An 18,115-nucleotide genomic window follows, 5' to 3' on the forward strand; every position below is an offset into this window, starting at 1 on the left:
ATTAACCCTAAATGCAACCTAAATCAAATGGGGTCTACACATGGGAGGGCACATGTGGTTGCCAAGAAAATTGAATTTCAAATACCATTTGAAATTCAAATTTCCGGCGCCAATTGGTGTGCTTGGGATTAGTGCCATTTATGATGCTTCCTTGGCCTATAAATTTGGACTTCCTCCTTCATTTGTATTCACTTTTGATATATGATATTCAGAGCATTTGCTTCAACTGAATTCTCTCCTGCAAAAGTCCATTTAGACGCCTAGATTTAGGGATCCTAGAAGGCTTTTAGGTTAGACACCTTGTGAGCAATCTTTTGCTCCTTGACTTAGGTGCTTCCCTTCTTCATATCTCTACGTCTCAACCTTCTTCTCTAGACCTTTTCACGTCTATAATCATCTCAAGGAAGATCTAACAGACTTAGAGCAATTTAGAGAAGGAATCATCATCCATTTCTTCAAAAATTGTCATTAGAAGGGCACTCTACAAAAATGATATTCAATCACTTTGATTCCTTAATTCTTACTTGTGCAATATTGAGGGTCTTTTTTATATAGTGTTCAAAATAGATACGTTGGGAGACAAGAGTGGGGGGACAAAGCGTTTGTTATATATACTTCTTTTGCACGTCTTAGGGATGTAAAATAGATGCATTTATCCTTATGTGCTAAGTAGAAAGAGAACTTTACTATAATTGTATTTGCAAGGCAGGCGTGCACAACACTTTTTAAATAAGCATTTATAAAATGTTTTATTTTTTATTTTTTTATTTTTTTGTTTTTTTACCATATAAGTATGATTAATACATAGTTAACTTTTTTTTTTTTTGTTGCATATAGTATAACTAGACAATATTCTTTTTCTTAACAATGTGTATATGTTAGTTGCACATATAAATTTGAGACCATTATACTAATCAAAATAAACATATATCCAACACTTATAAACAAGATTAAAAATGTTAGACGCTTATGTCACAAAAACCTTTGGACAATCTAATAAAGAATCATTGTATACCTTGACTTTCATTTTAGATAGTTAATGAAAAATTTTCTTTTAGCAAAGATTTTAGTATAAATTTTTAATGTTCATAATTATCATCAAAATCGTATGAGAATAAAAAACTTTGATATATTGTTTCAACTCCAACAATTTTAAATCATATGATAAATCCAATAATCTATATCAACATTTTTGGGTATTATCATAAGAACTTAATACTTAAAAAAACAATGAGACTTAAAACATTATTTATATTTATAGAAAAAAAAAACTCAAACTTATTTATTTATTTATTTTTTTTTACCTTCTTCAAAAGTCAATGTTTTCAATTTCAAATGTGGTGAAGTGGTACATCCATCAGAGTTTACCACACTGCTCGAAACAATTTCGGTTGTTTCCGAATTAAAATATCAATTTATTTGATTTTGGTTTCACCCGCAGCAGCCAGTGTCTTTGGTCTCTTACCGCTTCTCCGCTTCTCCGCCCGACACGACGCCGTTTCACTCTCCCCGTCTTCCTCTTCCTCATCTTCTTCACTCACACTCCACGCATCAATTCCCAAACCCAACACCCCTCTCTGCAACTACTCTGGTGCTTCCGCGCCACGGAGCCCCAATTCCGATCCCGATCGAGCCAGCGAAAGCGCGAAAATGGAGCAATTGAAGACGATCGGGCGCGAGCTCGCGATGGGATCCCAAGGCGGGTTCGGGCAATCGAAGGAGTTTCTGGAGCTGGTGAAATCCATCGGCGAGGCGCGATCGAAGGCGGAGGAGGACCGCATCGTGGTGCGCGAGATAGAGACCCTCAAACGACGCATCGTCGAGCCCGACATCCCGAAACGCAAGATGAAGGAGTACATCATCCGCCTCCTCTACGTGGAGATGCTCGGCCACGACGCGTCGTTCGGCTACATCCACGCCGTCAAGATGACCCACGACGACAACCTCCTCTCGAAACGCACCGGCTACTTGGCCGTCACGCTCTTCCTCAACGACGACCACGACCTCATCATCCTTATCGTCAACACCATCCAGAAGGACCTCAAGTCCGACAACTACCTCGTCGTTTGCGCCGCGCTCAACGCCGTTTGCAGGCTCATCAACGAGGAGACCATCCCCGCCGTTCTGCCTTCCGTCGTTGACCTTCTCGCCCACCCCAAGGACGCCGTTAGGAAGAAGGCCGTCATGGCGCTCCACCGCTTCCACCTCAAGTCCTCTTCCTCCGTTTCGCATTTGGTTTCGAACTTCCGCAAGAAGTTGTGCGATAACGACCCCGGCGTCATGGGCGCCACTTTGTGCCCTTTGTTCGACCTCATCGCGCTTGATCCCAGCTCTTATAAGGACCTTGTCGTTAGCTTCGTCAGCATTCTTAAACAAGTCGCCGAACACCGCTTGCCTAAGAGCTATGACTATCACCAGATGCCCGCGCCGTTCATTCAGGTCCCATTTCGATTTTGCCAACTTTGTTGTTGTCTTTGTAATTCTTACTCATAATAAAACAAAAAAAAATCGGTTTTTGTGAGCGTGCATGTGCTATTGGTGGTGTTAAGTATACTTCTAATTTGGTCCTTCACTTTGTAAGGCGCTATGTTAATCCCCAACATTCAAAATGTAGCAAATAAATCCCCCATTTTTCATTTCATTAGTCATTTTGGTCTTTAAGTCTGTTTGGATACAACTTAGAAGGGATATTGAAATCTTCTTTACTAGAAAATACTCTTTATTTCTAGCAAAGAAGCTCTGAAAAGTATTTCTAGCTTGTATCCAACCAGACTCCTTGTTGTGATCTAGATGGTAGTAAATTGTAAAAGTTAAGGACTATAATGACTATAATGATGGGAAGTATGTATATATGTAAAGGATTAAAATGACAGTAGCTTATGAAAGTTAGAGACAATAATGAAAGTAGGGGATTTGTTTGCTATTTTTTGAATGCTAAGGACTACTATGACAGTTTTCTACAAAGTAAGGGATCAAAATGGTAGTTTAGTCTTCAGAATTGGTTATACCTCGGTAGTCTGCTTAAATATCAATCAAAGCATGTCACCAAGGTGAAATTCCAATTTTTAATGGAGAACAACACCAAGGTGATTTGTTTGCTATTTTTGGAATATTAAGGACTACTATGACAATTTTCTACAAAGTAAGGGATCAAAATTGTAGTTTAGTCTTCATAATTGGTTATACCTTGGTAGTCCGCTTAAATATCAATCAAAGCATATCAGATATCACCAATGTGAAATTCCAATTTTTAATGGAGAACAACACCAAAAGTGCTGAGGTGGAATTCTAATTCTGATTGGAGAATAACATCGAAACCACCTAGGAAGCTGCATCAAATTTATTTTTTAGCCCTTCTTTGAATTGGATTCTTTTTTGAGAAACTGTGCAGATTAAGTTGCTGAAAATACTCGCCGTGTTGGGGAGTGGGGACAAGCAGGCTAGTGAGCACATGTATACTGTAATTGGTGAAATAATTAGGAAGGGCGATTCGTCAAGTAATATAGGGAATGCTATTCTTTATGAGTGCATATGCTGTGTCTCTTCCATATATCCCAATCATAAGTTGTTAGAAGCGGCTGCAGATGTCAATGCGAAATTTTTGAAGGTTTGTTTTTTGTGTTTGTGGAAGTGAATTGTGTTTGAAGTTTGTGTATGCTGTGATTGTTTATTATTGCATTGGGCTGTGTTGTGTTACATGTGTGTCGATGTATGCGGGCAGAGTGACAGTCATAATCTCAAGTACATGGGAATTGATGCACTTGGTCGGCTGATAAAGATAACTCCACATGTTGCAGAACAGCATCAACTGGCTGTTATTGACTGCTTAGAGGTGAGAATCTTTGTCTTGAATGCTTGGAGTTATGATGGATGGGTTTTGTGTAGCCAGGTTTCGATTTTGGTCTTATAAACCTTAGTTTGTTTGTTCCCGTTTATGTTAATTATTTAGAAGGGTTGTTTTCTTTTAATGTATGTTATCATTTATATGGAAAAGAACAGTAAATATTTCTCTGTTAAGTTGATGACGAGTAACTATTTTCTTATGATGAAATTTATATAGAATATGAAAATGCTGGAACATGTGATGTCATGTGTATAGTTCTGTACTAATGGTTCCTTAGTCTCTGAAAGAAATAAGCATTTGGAATTGTTATGTGTAATGTTAACCCTTAACTCGATGATCCTATGTTTGCTTAAATATTGAACTTACATATCAACAAATTATGGAATTGATCAACATATATTCGCTGAAACATACCCACCCGCCCTTAACTATTTTGCAGTTTCTGTTCAGTGTCTGGAGGTTTTTTATTTAGGTTATTATCGAAGACCATTGGCCATTAGTGTCTTGCCTTAAAAATTCATTATAAAATATAAAGTATATGGTAACAAATTCAGCAAGAGGATAAATTAATGTTATCTGGATCGGTAGGATGTGGTCAGACTGTAAAAACATGCCAATGTCACATCTTAGAAATACATTAGGGAAAAATTGGAAGCAAACTTGGATAGTAAATCAAGTGCTTGTTTGGTTAGACTTATATTTGGAGAATAATTGCTTATTTCTACCAGCTTTTGAAAGAGCTTTTGGAAAATAAGAAGTTATTTTTGGGAAATTAATCTTTTCCAATCATGCACTAATGCTTGTCATGTGTCTCTACTGGGATTGACTGTGGGAATCATCCTAATTTTAATCTATTAAATTGATCCACCTTGTGTTTATTCCTTAACTGTTGCCCCTCTCTTTCTGTTTATCTATTCTTACCAAATTTTAATCTGTTTAATGGTTCCACGTTGTGTTTAGTCACGACCTATATGTGAAATCAGCCAGATTTTGTTTTATTTGGTTTATGAAAATTTGAAATTGTATCTAGCTTTTGGAAACTAGTAATTGATCTCACTTGCATTTTAGAATGACACACATTTGTGAGTTTTTGGAATGATATTTCAATTTTTATGTTCATCCCAAACTTTGCAGTTTACATTAAAATTCAATTTGTATGGTGCAGGACCCTGATGATACTCTGAAGCGAAAAACTTTTGAACTACTCTACAAAATGACCAAGTCCTCTAATGTGGAAGTTATTGTTGACAGAATGATTGATTACATGATTAGCATAAGCGATGATCATTATAAAACCTATATAGCATCTCGATGTGTTGAACTTGCAGAGCAATTTGCTCCTAGTAATCATTGGTTTATACAGGTAACTCATGATTTTCATTAGTTATTTTTTACAAACATTCATTTATAGCCAATAATACCTTGTTATTTGATTATGCAGACTATGAATAAAGTTTTTGAGCATGCTGGAGATCTTGTGAATATTAAGGTGGCACATAATTTAATGCGATTGATTGGTGAAGGATTTGGAGAGGATGCTGCTACTGCAGATAATCAGTTGAGATCATCCGCTGTATGTTATTTTGATAATTGCACCAGTATATTTAATATGTACTCTGCAGGATTGGTCATGTGCATACACACGTTACTGAATAGAATCTGTTTTCTGAGATGTAGGTTGAGTCATATTTGCGCATTATTGGGGAGCCAAAGCTTCCGTCAATGTTTCTTCAAGTACTTTATATCCTTCTTATGTTTAATATTTCCCTACTTGTTTTACTTTTCAAGAAGTCAGATCTGTCTTTTAGCATAATACGTAGTACTGATTACAGGTAATCTGTTGGGTTCTGGGGGAATATGGCACAGCTGATGGAAAGTATTCTGCTTCCTATATCACTGGGAAGTTATGTGACATTGCAGAGGCCTATTCAAATGATGAAACTGTGAAGGTGTTTATCTAATGCCCGATTATATTGTTTTTTATATTAGTGAAATCCAACTTTTTACAGATAAAGAGAGATAGGAAAAGTAATAATACCCTTTCGAGAGATTTTGATTTTGATAGTTGCTTTCCATTTTGTGTTGCTTTCATTGACATCAATAGCAAATTAACTTGCTATCAATTTGAAATTAGGCATAACTGGACTAATTTTGTTTGAGGCATTCTCTAAATTTCCATTCAGGTCTGGCTAAAAGCTTCATTCCAGTTTTATTTAGAAGTTTTTGTCAGGATTTTCAATCTTTTGCACATGCAGTTGTCACACTTCTCAAGAATCAATTACTTCAGATTATTTGTTTGTTAGCATAAATGTTTCTTGTCCAGGTCCTCAATATGATCAGTGTTACTAGTTGGCTTGTAAATTAGTATAATTATTTGGCTTTAAAAACACTTGCTTGGACAAGAATTATCCCTTTGCTGATTGAATTGGGTTAGCATGGAGTAAGCTTAAGCTATATTGATAGGTAGATTCTAGCTGTACATTGTTATATTGATCTCATTTGAGTATCCCGGTTGTTCCTTTTCTGTGCAAAATGGGGGTGGATGTGTGACAACAAATAAATTATAATGCTTTTTAATAAAACCTGATTGTTTTAATGGTATTCCATATTGAGGAAAGGAATGCTAGCAATACACTCTTAAACACCCTTTTAACACACTGTTATTGACTATTTGGAGAATGAACCAGTAATACCAGTGTTGCTAGCCTTCCTCTTACCTCATTTCATATTTGTAAATTGTATGTATTCTCTTTTGAGTTAAGGGTGTAATGGTGTTGCAATTGGTGTTAGAATTAGATGTTACAAATTTGGAACCCATTATAGTGTGACCAATCCTTGATATTTTACATTTTTGTTTTGGTTGCTGAATGCTGATGTTACATTTTCTGCATGACGTTTGCCATATCATTCATTTATGGATGTTTATCTTGTTAGTTGTATGTATAACCCCTGTCCTTCTCTAATATACCAATTTATTTAATTTTTCTGCTTGTACAATTTTGAATTGGGACTAACTTATTGCTCGATGTGAAGGCATATGCGATTTCAGCATTAACAAAAATGTATGCATTTGAAATAGCAGCTGGGAGGAAAGTTGATATGCTGCCTGAGGTAACTGCTGAAAATTTTTTGGTTGAAGTTCTGCATTTCTCCATGTTCATGGCATTACTGTGATGAAAGTGAATATTTAAATGTTGAGCACAATCTAACCTTTGTCTATGCTTTGTGATGCATGCCGTGGTAAACCATCTTTTTTATCATACAATGAACTGCTCTCCAATGATATTGCGTTTTTTTATGAATTCTTCTGGTGGCTAAAGTGTTGACAGCTGCACAATTATTGTATTTTACATGGCTATTCTGATCCATGAAATTTCATAGTTCTGTTTGGTTGATAATTTAACAAATTAGTTACATCGAGAAATATGAAGATTAATAGAATGCTTGGTTTTAACTATTTTTGGTAGAATTGTTTTTCCTCAAATGCTCTTATTAGCATTTTGATTATAATCTGTTTTCAACGCAAAATAAGATACTTTAAAGTGTCTTTATACATTTCTTGGAAATGCTTCTTTCTTGAGTTATATATTTTAATAAATTTGAACCTTGTTTTCTGTGAAAAGTTCTGTCAATAAGATTCTCTACTAACTGCTCCATAATTAAATATTTGTTTCCCCATTGGATTATACACATGATTATTATCTAATGTCATTTTTCATGTGCCTTTTAACTAAAGAATCCTGTTTTCTTTACTATATACAGTACAGTGTGATGCTGAAATTTGACTGATATGATACCTACCAAGATGAGTAACTTTTTTCTTGTCTACATGTAGTGTCAATCCTTTGTTGAAGAATTATTAGCATCCCACTCCACTGATTTGCAGCAACGTGCATATGAGTTGCAAGCTCTTATTGGTTTGGATGCACGAGCTGTTGAAACAATAATGCCCCAAGATGCAAGTTGTGAAGACATTGAGGTTATTGTTAAATTTTTAACATTCTTGTATTATAAGATTATGAATTTTTGTTTCTTAAAAGAAGTGAAAATTGGAGATCATTCCATATGTCAAGTCACATTGTTTTAAGTGCCCTGTGTCCATTATACAAAATGACAGAGTAATAGACGAGAATGTAAACCATAGGATTCAATTAGGATGAATGAAATGGGAGAAATGTTACGTCTTATTGTGATATAGAAAGGTAAGGCTAAATTTTACGGCACAGCTACAAAACCTACATAGTTGAATGGCAATGAATATTGGTTGATAAAAAGTCAATAAGAGAGTAAAATCAGTGTAGCAGAGATGAGAACATTGCTTTGGATGAGTTGGCACAATAGACAAGATTGAATTAGAAATGAATGTGTTAGGTTAGTCCTATGGGCTGGCTCTGTCTGTTAGTTGGAGAAGTTAAGGTTAGTAATTGTTTGTTATACTTCTATTAGAATGGACAAAATAAATAGATAGGGAGAGAAGACAATGGGCATTCAGTGTAGAGTGAAAAACTGGTTTTAGGGAGAGATCTCATGTTCTGGAAATTGTGACAGGAACACTAGTATTCTTTGTAAAAAAACACTTGTTTAGAAGAGTAAATTGGCTGGAGGGTATCCCAATTGCTATAGGTAGACTTAAAGTGAGAAAAACTGTAGGTGAAACCATTAAGAAGTGTTTAAAGGTTAGTAGTTTGCTTGTAAACATGGTTTATGATAGAAAAGTGACATTTGATTAATGTAGCTGACTTCATCTGCGTGGGAAAACACTTGGTTGTTTTGTATTATAATTATAATATTTTCCCTGTGTTCATGTATAATGCTTTGCTCACTTTATTGGTATTTACTGCATGAATAATGTGTTGTCAAGAACATATTTCACCATGCAAAGTCTTAGTCAAAGTTGTTTTTTGAGTAACTGCAAGTTATTCATATTTCATACCTCCTATCATAATTAGTTGCTGTAGCTGCATGATGACCATTGTTATTAATAGTGACCATCATAGTTAAAAATTGCATGATGACCATCACAAAAAGCTTTAGAGATGTAACACTAGCAACGCATGACATAGGAGTTGATTCTAAATAGTAGAGACATTAAGATTCATGTATTCAGCCAATTATTTGACCCATACCACGTTCTTGTATGACTAAAGAATTAAAAACAAATATCGCTGAACAATTTAGAGGGAGTCAATTGACAAAGATAGATTAAATTAAAAGGACATGGAGGAGAATAAAGAACCAACAGAAGAAATGTGAAGATCAGGTGCATCTGAATAGAATATTCATGGATTTTGACTATTAATATATTGAAAGATATGGGTAATTGAGGCACTAGTGGCAAAATAACCTGCTGATATTTTTTGGTTATCTGAGAAAGATAATTCTGACTCTTGATAAGAGGAGATACAACAACCAATAACGAGCTGTGAATGAACAGTAACCATGAATGCACCTCAGATGAACAGTACCACCCAATGAACAGTGCAATGTCAAATGATGATGGGAAGCAGCAGATACAACAACCAATAACGAGCTGTGAATGAACAGTAACCATGAATGCACAACAACATTGGACCATATGCAAATGCACCTCAGATGAACAGTACCACGCGATGAACAGTGCAATGTCAAACGGTGATGGGAAGTAGCAGATGTGCAGGAAACTTATCTGGAAGAGGAGATAAGCAAAGTGGGATTGATAGAGTCCAAGATGTTCGTGGGCCTCTTGACAGCTTGGCCCATTATGACAATAGGGCTCCCAAGGAATGGAAGGTCTATACACGTAGGAAGAAGAGAGGAGGAGTAGAATAAACATTAGAACACAGAGGCAGGATAGTTAGAAGAGAGAGTAAATGAGATCTTTTCAGTTATTTAGTAGCACGAGTTGGAGAGAGGGAGGTATGCTGTAATCATTTTGCTTTTGTGAGAGGGTAGAGAAAACCTTGAGGGTTACTCTATTAGGAGCATCGCTCTGGGCAGGAGGAGATCACCCTTCTTCTGTATTTCCTTTTCTGATATTAATATAATTCAGTCCTGTATTCCTTTTCATTTAGTGCTATTTTCTTCTTTGAGTTTGGGGTCTCATCAATTTGGTCCGACCTGCCAGATATTCTCTTGAACGGAGAATGCCACCCAAGAGAAGAGGAGGAAAAGGAGAATCAGCGACAATGGAGGCATGATTGGGAAACGTAGAGGGTGAGCTGGGTTGGGTAGTGACGGCAATAGAAGAACTCCGCAAACAAGCTACGTAGCACCAGTCTACGATGGAGTTATTACGAAAACAATCAGAACAACAAACAAAGATGATGGAGATGATGTCTCGAAGCCTTGAGAAGGTTCACTTCCAGGAAGAAGGTGAAGGTTCGGTTGGTCAACACCAGGGTTCAGGAGGTCGACCGAGGATACTTGAAGAGGAAGCATTGGAGGAGTTCTGTCAATCAGTGAAAAAGATTGAACTCCCTATGTTCAATGGAGAAGACCCAGCCGGGTGGATCACGAGGGAGGAAATATACTTTCGAGTTCAAGAAACTAGCGAGGTGGTGAAGGTTAGCTTAGCCCAACTATGTATGGAGGGAGGAACCATACATTTTTTCAACGCACTGTTGAACGACCAAGGAGACCTGTCGTGGGAGGATTTGAAACGGGAGCTACTAGATTGTTATGGAGGATTGGGAGAAGGAAGTGTGTTTGAACAACTCACTGCTATATGTCAAAATGGAAGCGTTGATGAGTATATCCAGAAATTCGAATCTCTGGTAGCTCAAATCCCTAAATTACTTGACGAGTAGTATTTCGCATACTTCATTCATGGATTACGGGATGATATAAGGTCATGTTTGTGGAGTTTGCATGTGGAAAATCCTTTGACAAGGGGACGAATGATGAATACGGCAAGAGCTGTCGAGATGGAGTTGGCGAATTGTAGCAACGGATGGCAGGGAAGAAATGAAACACGTGGAGGAGGATCCCATTTGGGTTATAGAACCCAAACAAGCGTTTCGGGTCGGGTTGGTCCGCGAAATGTTGGTGCAGGGGGAGATACCAATGGGCCAGGCCCAAACTCACGTTTAGAAGGAGTGGGTAGAAATAAAATTGGGCAAAGGGATAGCATACCAGGACTTGCTAGACAGGAGGCAACGTGGGTTATGCTACAAATGTGGTGGGCCTTATGGCCTATTACACCAATGTCCAGTAAAGCAGTTGCGACTCATTTTGGTGGATGACGAATTGCAAGTCGAGTGCGAAAGGGATGACGATAAAGTCGAACAGCTGAAAGAAGAAGACAAATCAGAACTTGAAGGCGAATGCAGTTCTATATGCTTGCACGGGCTAGAAAAGGAAAGGAATCATCCGTTGAACACAATGAAATTACGCGGTCAGGTGCGAGGAATACCGCTATTCGTCTTGGTGGATAGTGGGGTCACCCACAATTTTATTGCGAAGAAATTAGTAGATGCAATGGGCTGGTCGTGGGAACCTACCAAGAGTATGAACATTTTGATGGGGGATGGTCATAAATCAGAAACTTCAGGAGTGTGCCGTGGTTTGAGGGTGGAAACAACTGCTGGGGAATTTACTGTGGATGCATTTCTGTTTGAATTAGGGGATATTGACATGATTCTGGGTATGTCTTGGCTGGTATCTTTAGGTGAAATGGTTTTGGATTGGAATAAACAGATGAAAATTGTGACTCCACAAGGGACCAAGGTGCTTGAGGGTGTGCTGCGAGGAGAACTGCTGTTGGCGTCCCTTAGTGAAACAATTCCGAAGGATGAACAAATAGGATGAGTAGAACTGAACCAAGAGCAACAGGAGGCATTGAATGAGGTTTTAAAAAGGTTTGGAGATGTTTTTGTAGAACCAAAGGGCTTACCCCCGATACGAGCTAAGGAGCATGCCATCATTCTCAAAGCTGGTCAGGAACCAATTAATGTTAGACCGTATCATTATCCTTACCACCAGAAAAATGAAATCGAACAAGTGAGAGAATTGTTGACTAATGGGAACATCAGACATAGCCAGAGTGAATATTCTAGTCCTGTGATTTTGGTCAAGAAGAGGAACAATCAATGGCATGTGTGTGGATTATAGGGCACTTAACAAAGCCACCATTCTGGATAAATTCCCAATACCCGTAATTGAAGAGCTTTTGGATGAATTGCATGGAGCCAACTTCTTCTCTAAGCTGGATTTGAAATCGGGATATCATCAAGTTCGCATGAGGAGAGAGGATATTCCCAAAATAGCATTTAGGACTCATGAGGGTCATTATGAATACCTCGTGATGCCCTTCGGACTCATGAACGCGCCCTCCACTTTTCAAGCTCTAATGAATGAAGTGTTTCGTAAGTTACAAAGGGGAGTGCTGGTTTTTTTACGACATCCTTGTCTACAGTAAAGGTTGGGAAGAACATCTGAATCAATTAGGAGCAGTGCTGGGAATTCTGAAACAACACCAACTTTTTGCAAATAAAGAAAAATGTAACTTTGGCCAAAGCAAAATTGAATATCTGGGTCACATTATCTTAGCTCAAGGAGTGTCCGTAGACCCTGCTAAGGTTAGGAGTGTGATGGAATGGCCTGTACTGAGAAATGTGAAAGGAGTAAGAGGATTTCTTGGTCTCACAGGGTACTATCGTAAATTCATAAGGGATTATGGGAAGGTAGCAAGACCTCTCACTGATTTAACAAAAAAGAATGGGTTCGGATGGAATGAAGAAGCACAAAGAGCTTTTGATGAATTAAAGAAGGTCATCACTGCACCTGTTCTGGTGCTGCCTAATTTTTAAAGAGTTTGAATTAGAATGCGATGCATCGGGAATGGGGATAGGAGCAATTCTAATGCAAGAACGCAGACCTGTGGCCTATTTCAGCAAGGCATTGGGGGAGAAAAATTTGACAAAGTCTGCTTATGAGAAGGAACTCATGGTTGTGGCATTGGCAATTCAGCACTGGTGTCCATACCTCCTTGGGAGGAAATTCAAGGTGTATTCTGATCAGAAGAGTCTTAGACAGCTAATGCAACAGAGGGTGACTACGGAAAGCCAACAAAACTGGTTAGCAAAGTTACTTGGTTACAATTTTGATATAATATATAAACCAGGGGTGGAAAACAAAGGAGCTGATGCTCTCTCTCGTAGTATGGGAGAAGTGGAGTTAAGGGCAATGACATATCAACCCATTTGGCTAGATTACAAAGAGCTAATAACTGAGACTCATGCAGAGGATAAATGGAAAAAGGTTATTGATGATTTGAAGTACGAGAGGAAGACATATCTTGATTTTACATATGACCATGGGGTATTATTATTCAAAGGCAGGGTGGTGCTTTCGAGAAGATCTGTGTGGATTCCTAAACTGTTAAAGGAATTTCATGAAACTCCAGTAGGGGGACACTCGGGTTTCTATAGGACCTATAGAAGGATGGCAACAAATTTATATTGGCAAGGGATGAAAGAAGACATCTGTAAATTTGTGCAAGGATGTGATGTGTGTCAAAGGCAGAAATACTTGACTACTGCTCCTGGAGGTTTGCTGTAGCCATTGCCAGTGCCGAATCATATGTGGGAAGATGTTACCCTTGACTTCATCACAGGATAACCCCGATCCAAGGGGTACGAAGCTATACTGGTAGTAGTGGACAGGTTGTCTAAGTATAGTCACTTTATTCCCCTCAAGCATCCCTACACAGCTAGGACAATTGTAGAAGTGTTTGTGAAGGAAGTTGTCACGTTGCATGGAATTCCCAATTCTGTGGTAAGTGATAGGGATCCCCTGTTTATGAGTTTATTTTGGAATGAATTTTTTAGGATGCAAGGCACCACCCTAAGGATGAGTACGGCGTACCATCCCCAGTCGGATGGACAAACTGAAATTGTCAATCGTTGTTTAGAAACCTACTTACGTTGTTTTATCACTGACCAACCCAAAGGATGGAGTCAATGGTTGCCTTGGACAGAGTATTGGTACAATACGACGTTTCACGTAACCACAGGAACCACTTCGTTTGAGGCAGTATATGGACGTCCACCACCCATGATAATAAAAAGTGTGCAAGGAGAAGTAAGAGTAGAAGTTGTCCTAAGAGAATTACAAGACTGTGATGAAGCTTTGAGGCAATTGAAAGAACATTTGGTTAGAGCACAGGAGAGGATGAAGAGGCAGGCAGATGAACACTAAATAGAGAGGAGTTTTGAACAAGGTGACATGGTTTTTCTCAAGCTGAAGCAGCATAGACAACACACTGTGGTTGCAAGAATAAGTCCTAAGTTGAGTGCTAGATATTATGGACCTTTTGAAGTAGTGGAAAGGATTGGGGAAGTGGCTTATCGTCTGAAATTACCTCCAGAATCTAAAATACATCCGGTATTTCATGCGTCCTTATTGAAGAAGGCTATTGGGAATTATAAGGCTGAGAGTGAGCTCCCAATGGGATTAGAAGATGATCGTCCAGAGTTAATGCAACTTGAATTGGTGCTGGCTTCTCGCAGTTTAATGAAGGGAGGAGATAGAGTGAATCAATGGCTAGTGCAGTGGAAAGGGAAGACAACTGAGGAAGCTACATGGGAAGATGAGATAGTTATTCGTAGTCAGCTTCCTGAGCTCAATCTCGAGGACAAGATTGTTCTTCAAGAAGGGGGCATTGATAGAGTCCAAGATGTTCGTGGGCCTCTTGACAGCTTGGCCCATTATGACAATAGGGCTCCCTAGGAATGGAAGGTCTATACACGTAGGAAGAAGAGAGGAGGAGCAGAATAAACATTAGAACACAGAGGTAGGGTAGTTAGAAGAGAGAGAAAATGAGATCTTTTCAGTTATTTAGTAGCACGAGTTGGAGAGAGGGAGGTATGCTGATAGAAACCATTCCTCCAAGTGGAGCAAACCCATTCAAGTCTATAGTCGGAGGCCCAAGAATAAAACCCAATACTGAGTGTTAGTGAGACTACTATTAGCTGGGAGGGGTATTTTGGAAATTGCAGATTCTGTTATTAGAAAGTGAGGGTTGGTTATATATTCTCTTTGTAATAATCATGGGATACCTTTTGGAAATTGGTTAGTGATATTGGGAGCAGAGAGATACTCCTCTCTTGCTTGGGAGAGCCTTGCTCTCTGGAAATCTGGTTTCTTTCCTCTCTATTCTATTATTTTCTATTTCCATTGCAGGTACCTCAGATACATATTGTATCATATGCTGTAATCATTTTGCTTTTGTGAGAGGGTAGAGAAAACCTTGAGGGTTACTCTATTAGGAGCATCACTCTGGGCAGGAGGAGATCACACTTCTTCTGTATTTCCTTTTCTGATATTAATATAATTCAGTCTCGTATTCCTTTTCATATAGTGCTATTTTCTTCTTTGAGTTTGGGGTCTCATCAGGGATTCAACCTGCTCTGATGCCAAGTTGAAGACTAGATTTTGGTGAAATGGTCGAGTGAATAAGCACTAAGCAGCATCTTTATTTATAATAAGAGCAGTAGTTAGAAAATGTAACTCCCAGGATAATGATAAGCACTATACATGAATCTGTCTTTTTAGCTATCCTAGACATTAATTCCTAGGAGTAGAAACAGTTTCCAACACAACATTTTTTCCATCGAATTGTTGACACTATATGTAATGTATACATACACTTCGGTTATCACTATATGTAATAATGTGCTTTGGAACAATTTGCTTGTCATCACCATATGAACCTTGTTTTTGATCTAAGATTATTGACATGATGAATCTTCTACGCAGGTTGATACGGATCTTGCTTTCCTCAATGGTTATGTACAGCAGTCTCTAGAAAGGGGTGCTCTGCCTTACATTCCAGAGGATGAGCGCACTGGAATGGTGAATGTGAGCAACTTCAGAAGCCAGGATCAACATGAATCTGCTCAACATGGTCTGAGATTTGAGGCATATGAAGTTCCAAAGCCTCCAATGCCATCAAAAGTAGCTACAGTTTCACTTTCATCATCAACGGACCTTGTTCCAGTGCCTGAGACATTGTATTCTAGGGAGACTCACCAGATCTCGTCAGCGGGATTATCATCAGAGACAGGATCCTCAGAGCTTAAGCTCAAGCTTGACGGTGTTCAGAAGAAATGGGGCAGGCCAACTTATTCATCCCCTACATCATCCTCAAATTCTACTTCCCAAAACCCAGTGAATGGGGCAACACAGACGACGGATGTTGCAACTGCTGTAAATTCAAAAGTACGTGATAACTATGACACAAGGAAGCAACGGATTGAAATTTCTCCTGAAAAGCAAAAGCTTGCTGCTTCATTGTTTGGTGGTTCAACTAAAACTGAGAAAAGATCGTCAACTAGCAGTAAGGTTCCAAAGGCCAGTGCTAGTGTTCCAGACAGATCTCAGGAATCAAAAGCTGCAGTGGCACCCAGTGAAGTTGCTCAGGAGAAAACTATTCAATCATCTCCTCCTCCAGATTTGCTTGACTTGGATGAATCAACTATCACTGTCGCACCTCCCTCCGTGGACCCATTCAAGCAATTGGAAGGGCTTCTTGACCCAAGCATTAATTCTACAACAAATCATAGTAGTGGTGTTACAAATGCACCAGATATTATGACACACTATGCAGCGACTCCTGCAAGTAGAGAAAGTGGCAGTGGTGGCTATTCTATCCCTGTAACTGGGGATAATGTAAATCTTTTATCAGAGTTGTCAAATGCAGCTGTCAGAGGTACTACTGGAGAAACAACTACGACGCCTTTGCCACAATCTGTAAAGGGTCCGAATGCTAAAGATTCTTTGCAAAGGGATGCAAAAGTCAGGCAGATGGGTGTGACACCCACAAGTCAGAACCCCAACTTGTTCAGTGACTTGCTTGGCTAATCTGATTTAAAGGACAATTCTAAATCATATGATGTTTGAGGATAGATTACCTTGCAACTTACTTCTCATGGAGTTTACAGAAACAGTTGGCTATCATCTGATATATGCAAAATTGAATAATATGAATTATGATTAGGCATGGATGATTTCAGCCACCCAGAATGGGGTGATTCCATAACCAGGTAAAGGCTTGTACTAGTTGCAGAGTATCTTTTATAGAAATTGAATGCATGAGGTTTTCCTCGTTGCATCCGGGTTATGATCCACTCTACTCTAGACTCTGAAAGGAAAGGTACCGTTGTGCTCGGTTATTGCATTTTATACTTTCATTGGAAGTTCCAGGTCATCCTTTTTATGCCAAAGCTGTACTTTCACAATTTTGTGCATTCATCCATCTGTCAATATAATGTTTTTTTTTCAAACATTGAGAAGCTTGTTAATGCGGTCAAAATTAGTTTGATGTATGTCATTTATGTACCTGAATATTTTACTTATAAACGAGGGTGAGGTCATCTATTCCTTTGTAGAAGACCAATGTGTCCATGATGGCTGTGTTTCATTCTTTTCTTGCCCTCAACTTGCCTTATTTCAATATCTTGCTCATCAAGGTAATCACTGGTATGTAGAGTAGGATTCTCAATTTAACAAGGAAAAGAATTCAATGACTTCGAAACAATTGAATAATGAGCTATATAAAGTAAAATTCTCATCTACAGCGTATGTGACAAAATGGGGGTTCTCTCTCTCTCTCTCTCTCCTGAAATAGTTTTTTCTATTGAAGAAGGTTTTCAAGTTCTTTTAAGCTTGTATCTAAACATGTTTTAAATTTTAGAGTTACTTCTAATCCTCATCATTCATTTTCTTATACTATAAAAATGAGTATCTCACTAAAATTGTTAGATTGAAGGTCAAAGTAACTCTTAAAATAAATTACTGAGTAACTTGATTCCTCTTATATTTATATTTGTCTACATATTTATATAATTTATTAAACGTTATTTTAATATTAAAATAGTATGTCATTTATAAGGTAGTAATTTCATTTAAATATCTTCAAATAAGTAAATAAGTTATAAGACTTGAAATATATATATGTAACATCAAATCGATCGAGTCAAACAGCCTTTAATATTAAAATATAGCACTCTATTTCATTTGTCAAATAAATTTAACCATAATTAACATTGATTCAGAAGGACTATCGGGTCTTGAACATTTCTAGTAAGATATATTGGTCTTGAACATACGAATATAAGTACAATTATAGAAAGAGTAACCCTAATTTTATTTTATAAGAATTATATTATACTCGTTCAATATTTTTTTTCTTTTTTATTTCTCTCTATCATATTAATCATTTTATACTTTTCTGAATTCTTTTTTAAAAATTATTGTAAAATTTCCGTATACAAATACAATTATTGTTTTGAT

The 18,115-nt window shown here is 37.9% G+C and overlaps 1 protein-coding gene across 1 annotated transcript; it reads left to right on the forward strand.

Moving 5' to 3' along the window:
• Nucleotides 1–1,386: 1,386 nt before the first annotated feature.
• Nucleotides 1,387–17,227, forward strand: LOC109809198 (AP-4 complex subunit epsilon). Its single transcript, XM_029273565.2, has 10 exons — nt 1,387–2,439; nt 3,392–3,607; nt 3,722–3,832; nt 5,010–5,207; nt 5,286–5,417; nt 5,522–5,578; nt 5,677–5,793; nt 6,878–6,955; nt 7,680–7,823; nt 15,581–17,227. Exons 1-10 carry the CDS (start codon nt 1,651–1,653, stop codon nt 16,682–16,684), a joined length of 2,946 nt encoding a protein of 981 aa, XP_029129398.2. The 5' UTR covers nt 1,387–1,650; the 3' UTR covers nt 16,685–17,227.
• The last annotated feature ends 888 nt before the right edge of the window (nt 17,228–18,115 follow it).

Source organism: Cajanus cajan, chromosome 5 (assembly GCF_000230855.2).
Source record: "Cajanus cajan strain Asha chromosome 5, NIPB_CcT2T_4, whole genome shotgun sequence".
NCBI lineage: Eukaryota > Viridiplantae > Streptophyta > Magnoliopsida > Fabales > Fabaceae > Cajanus > Cajanus cajan.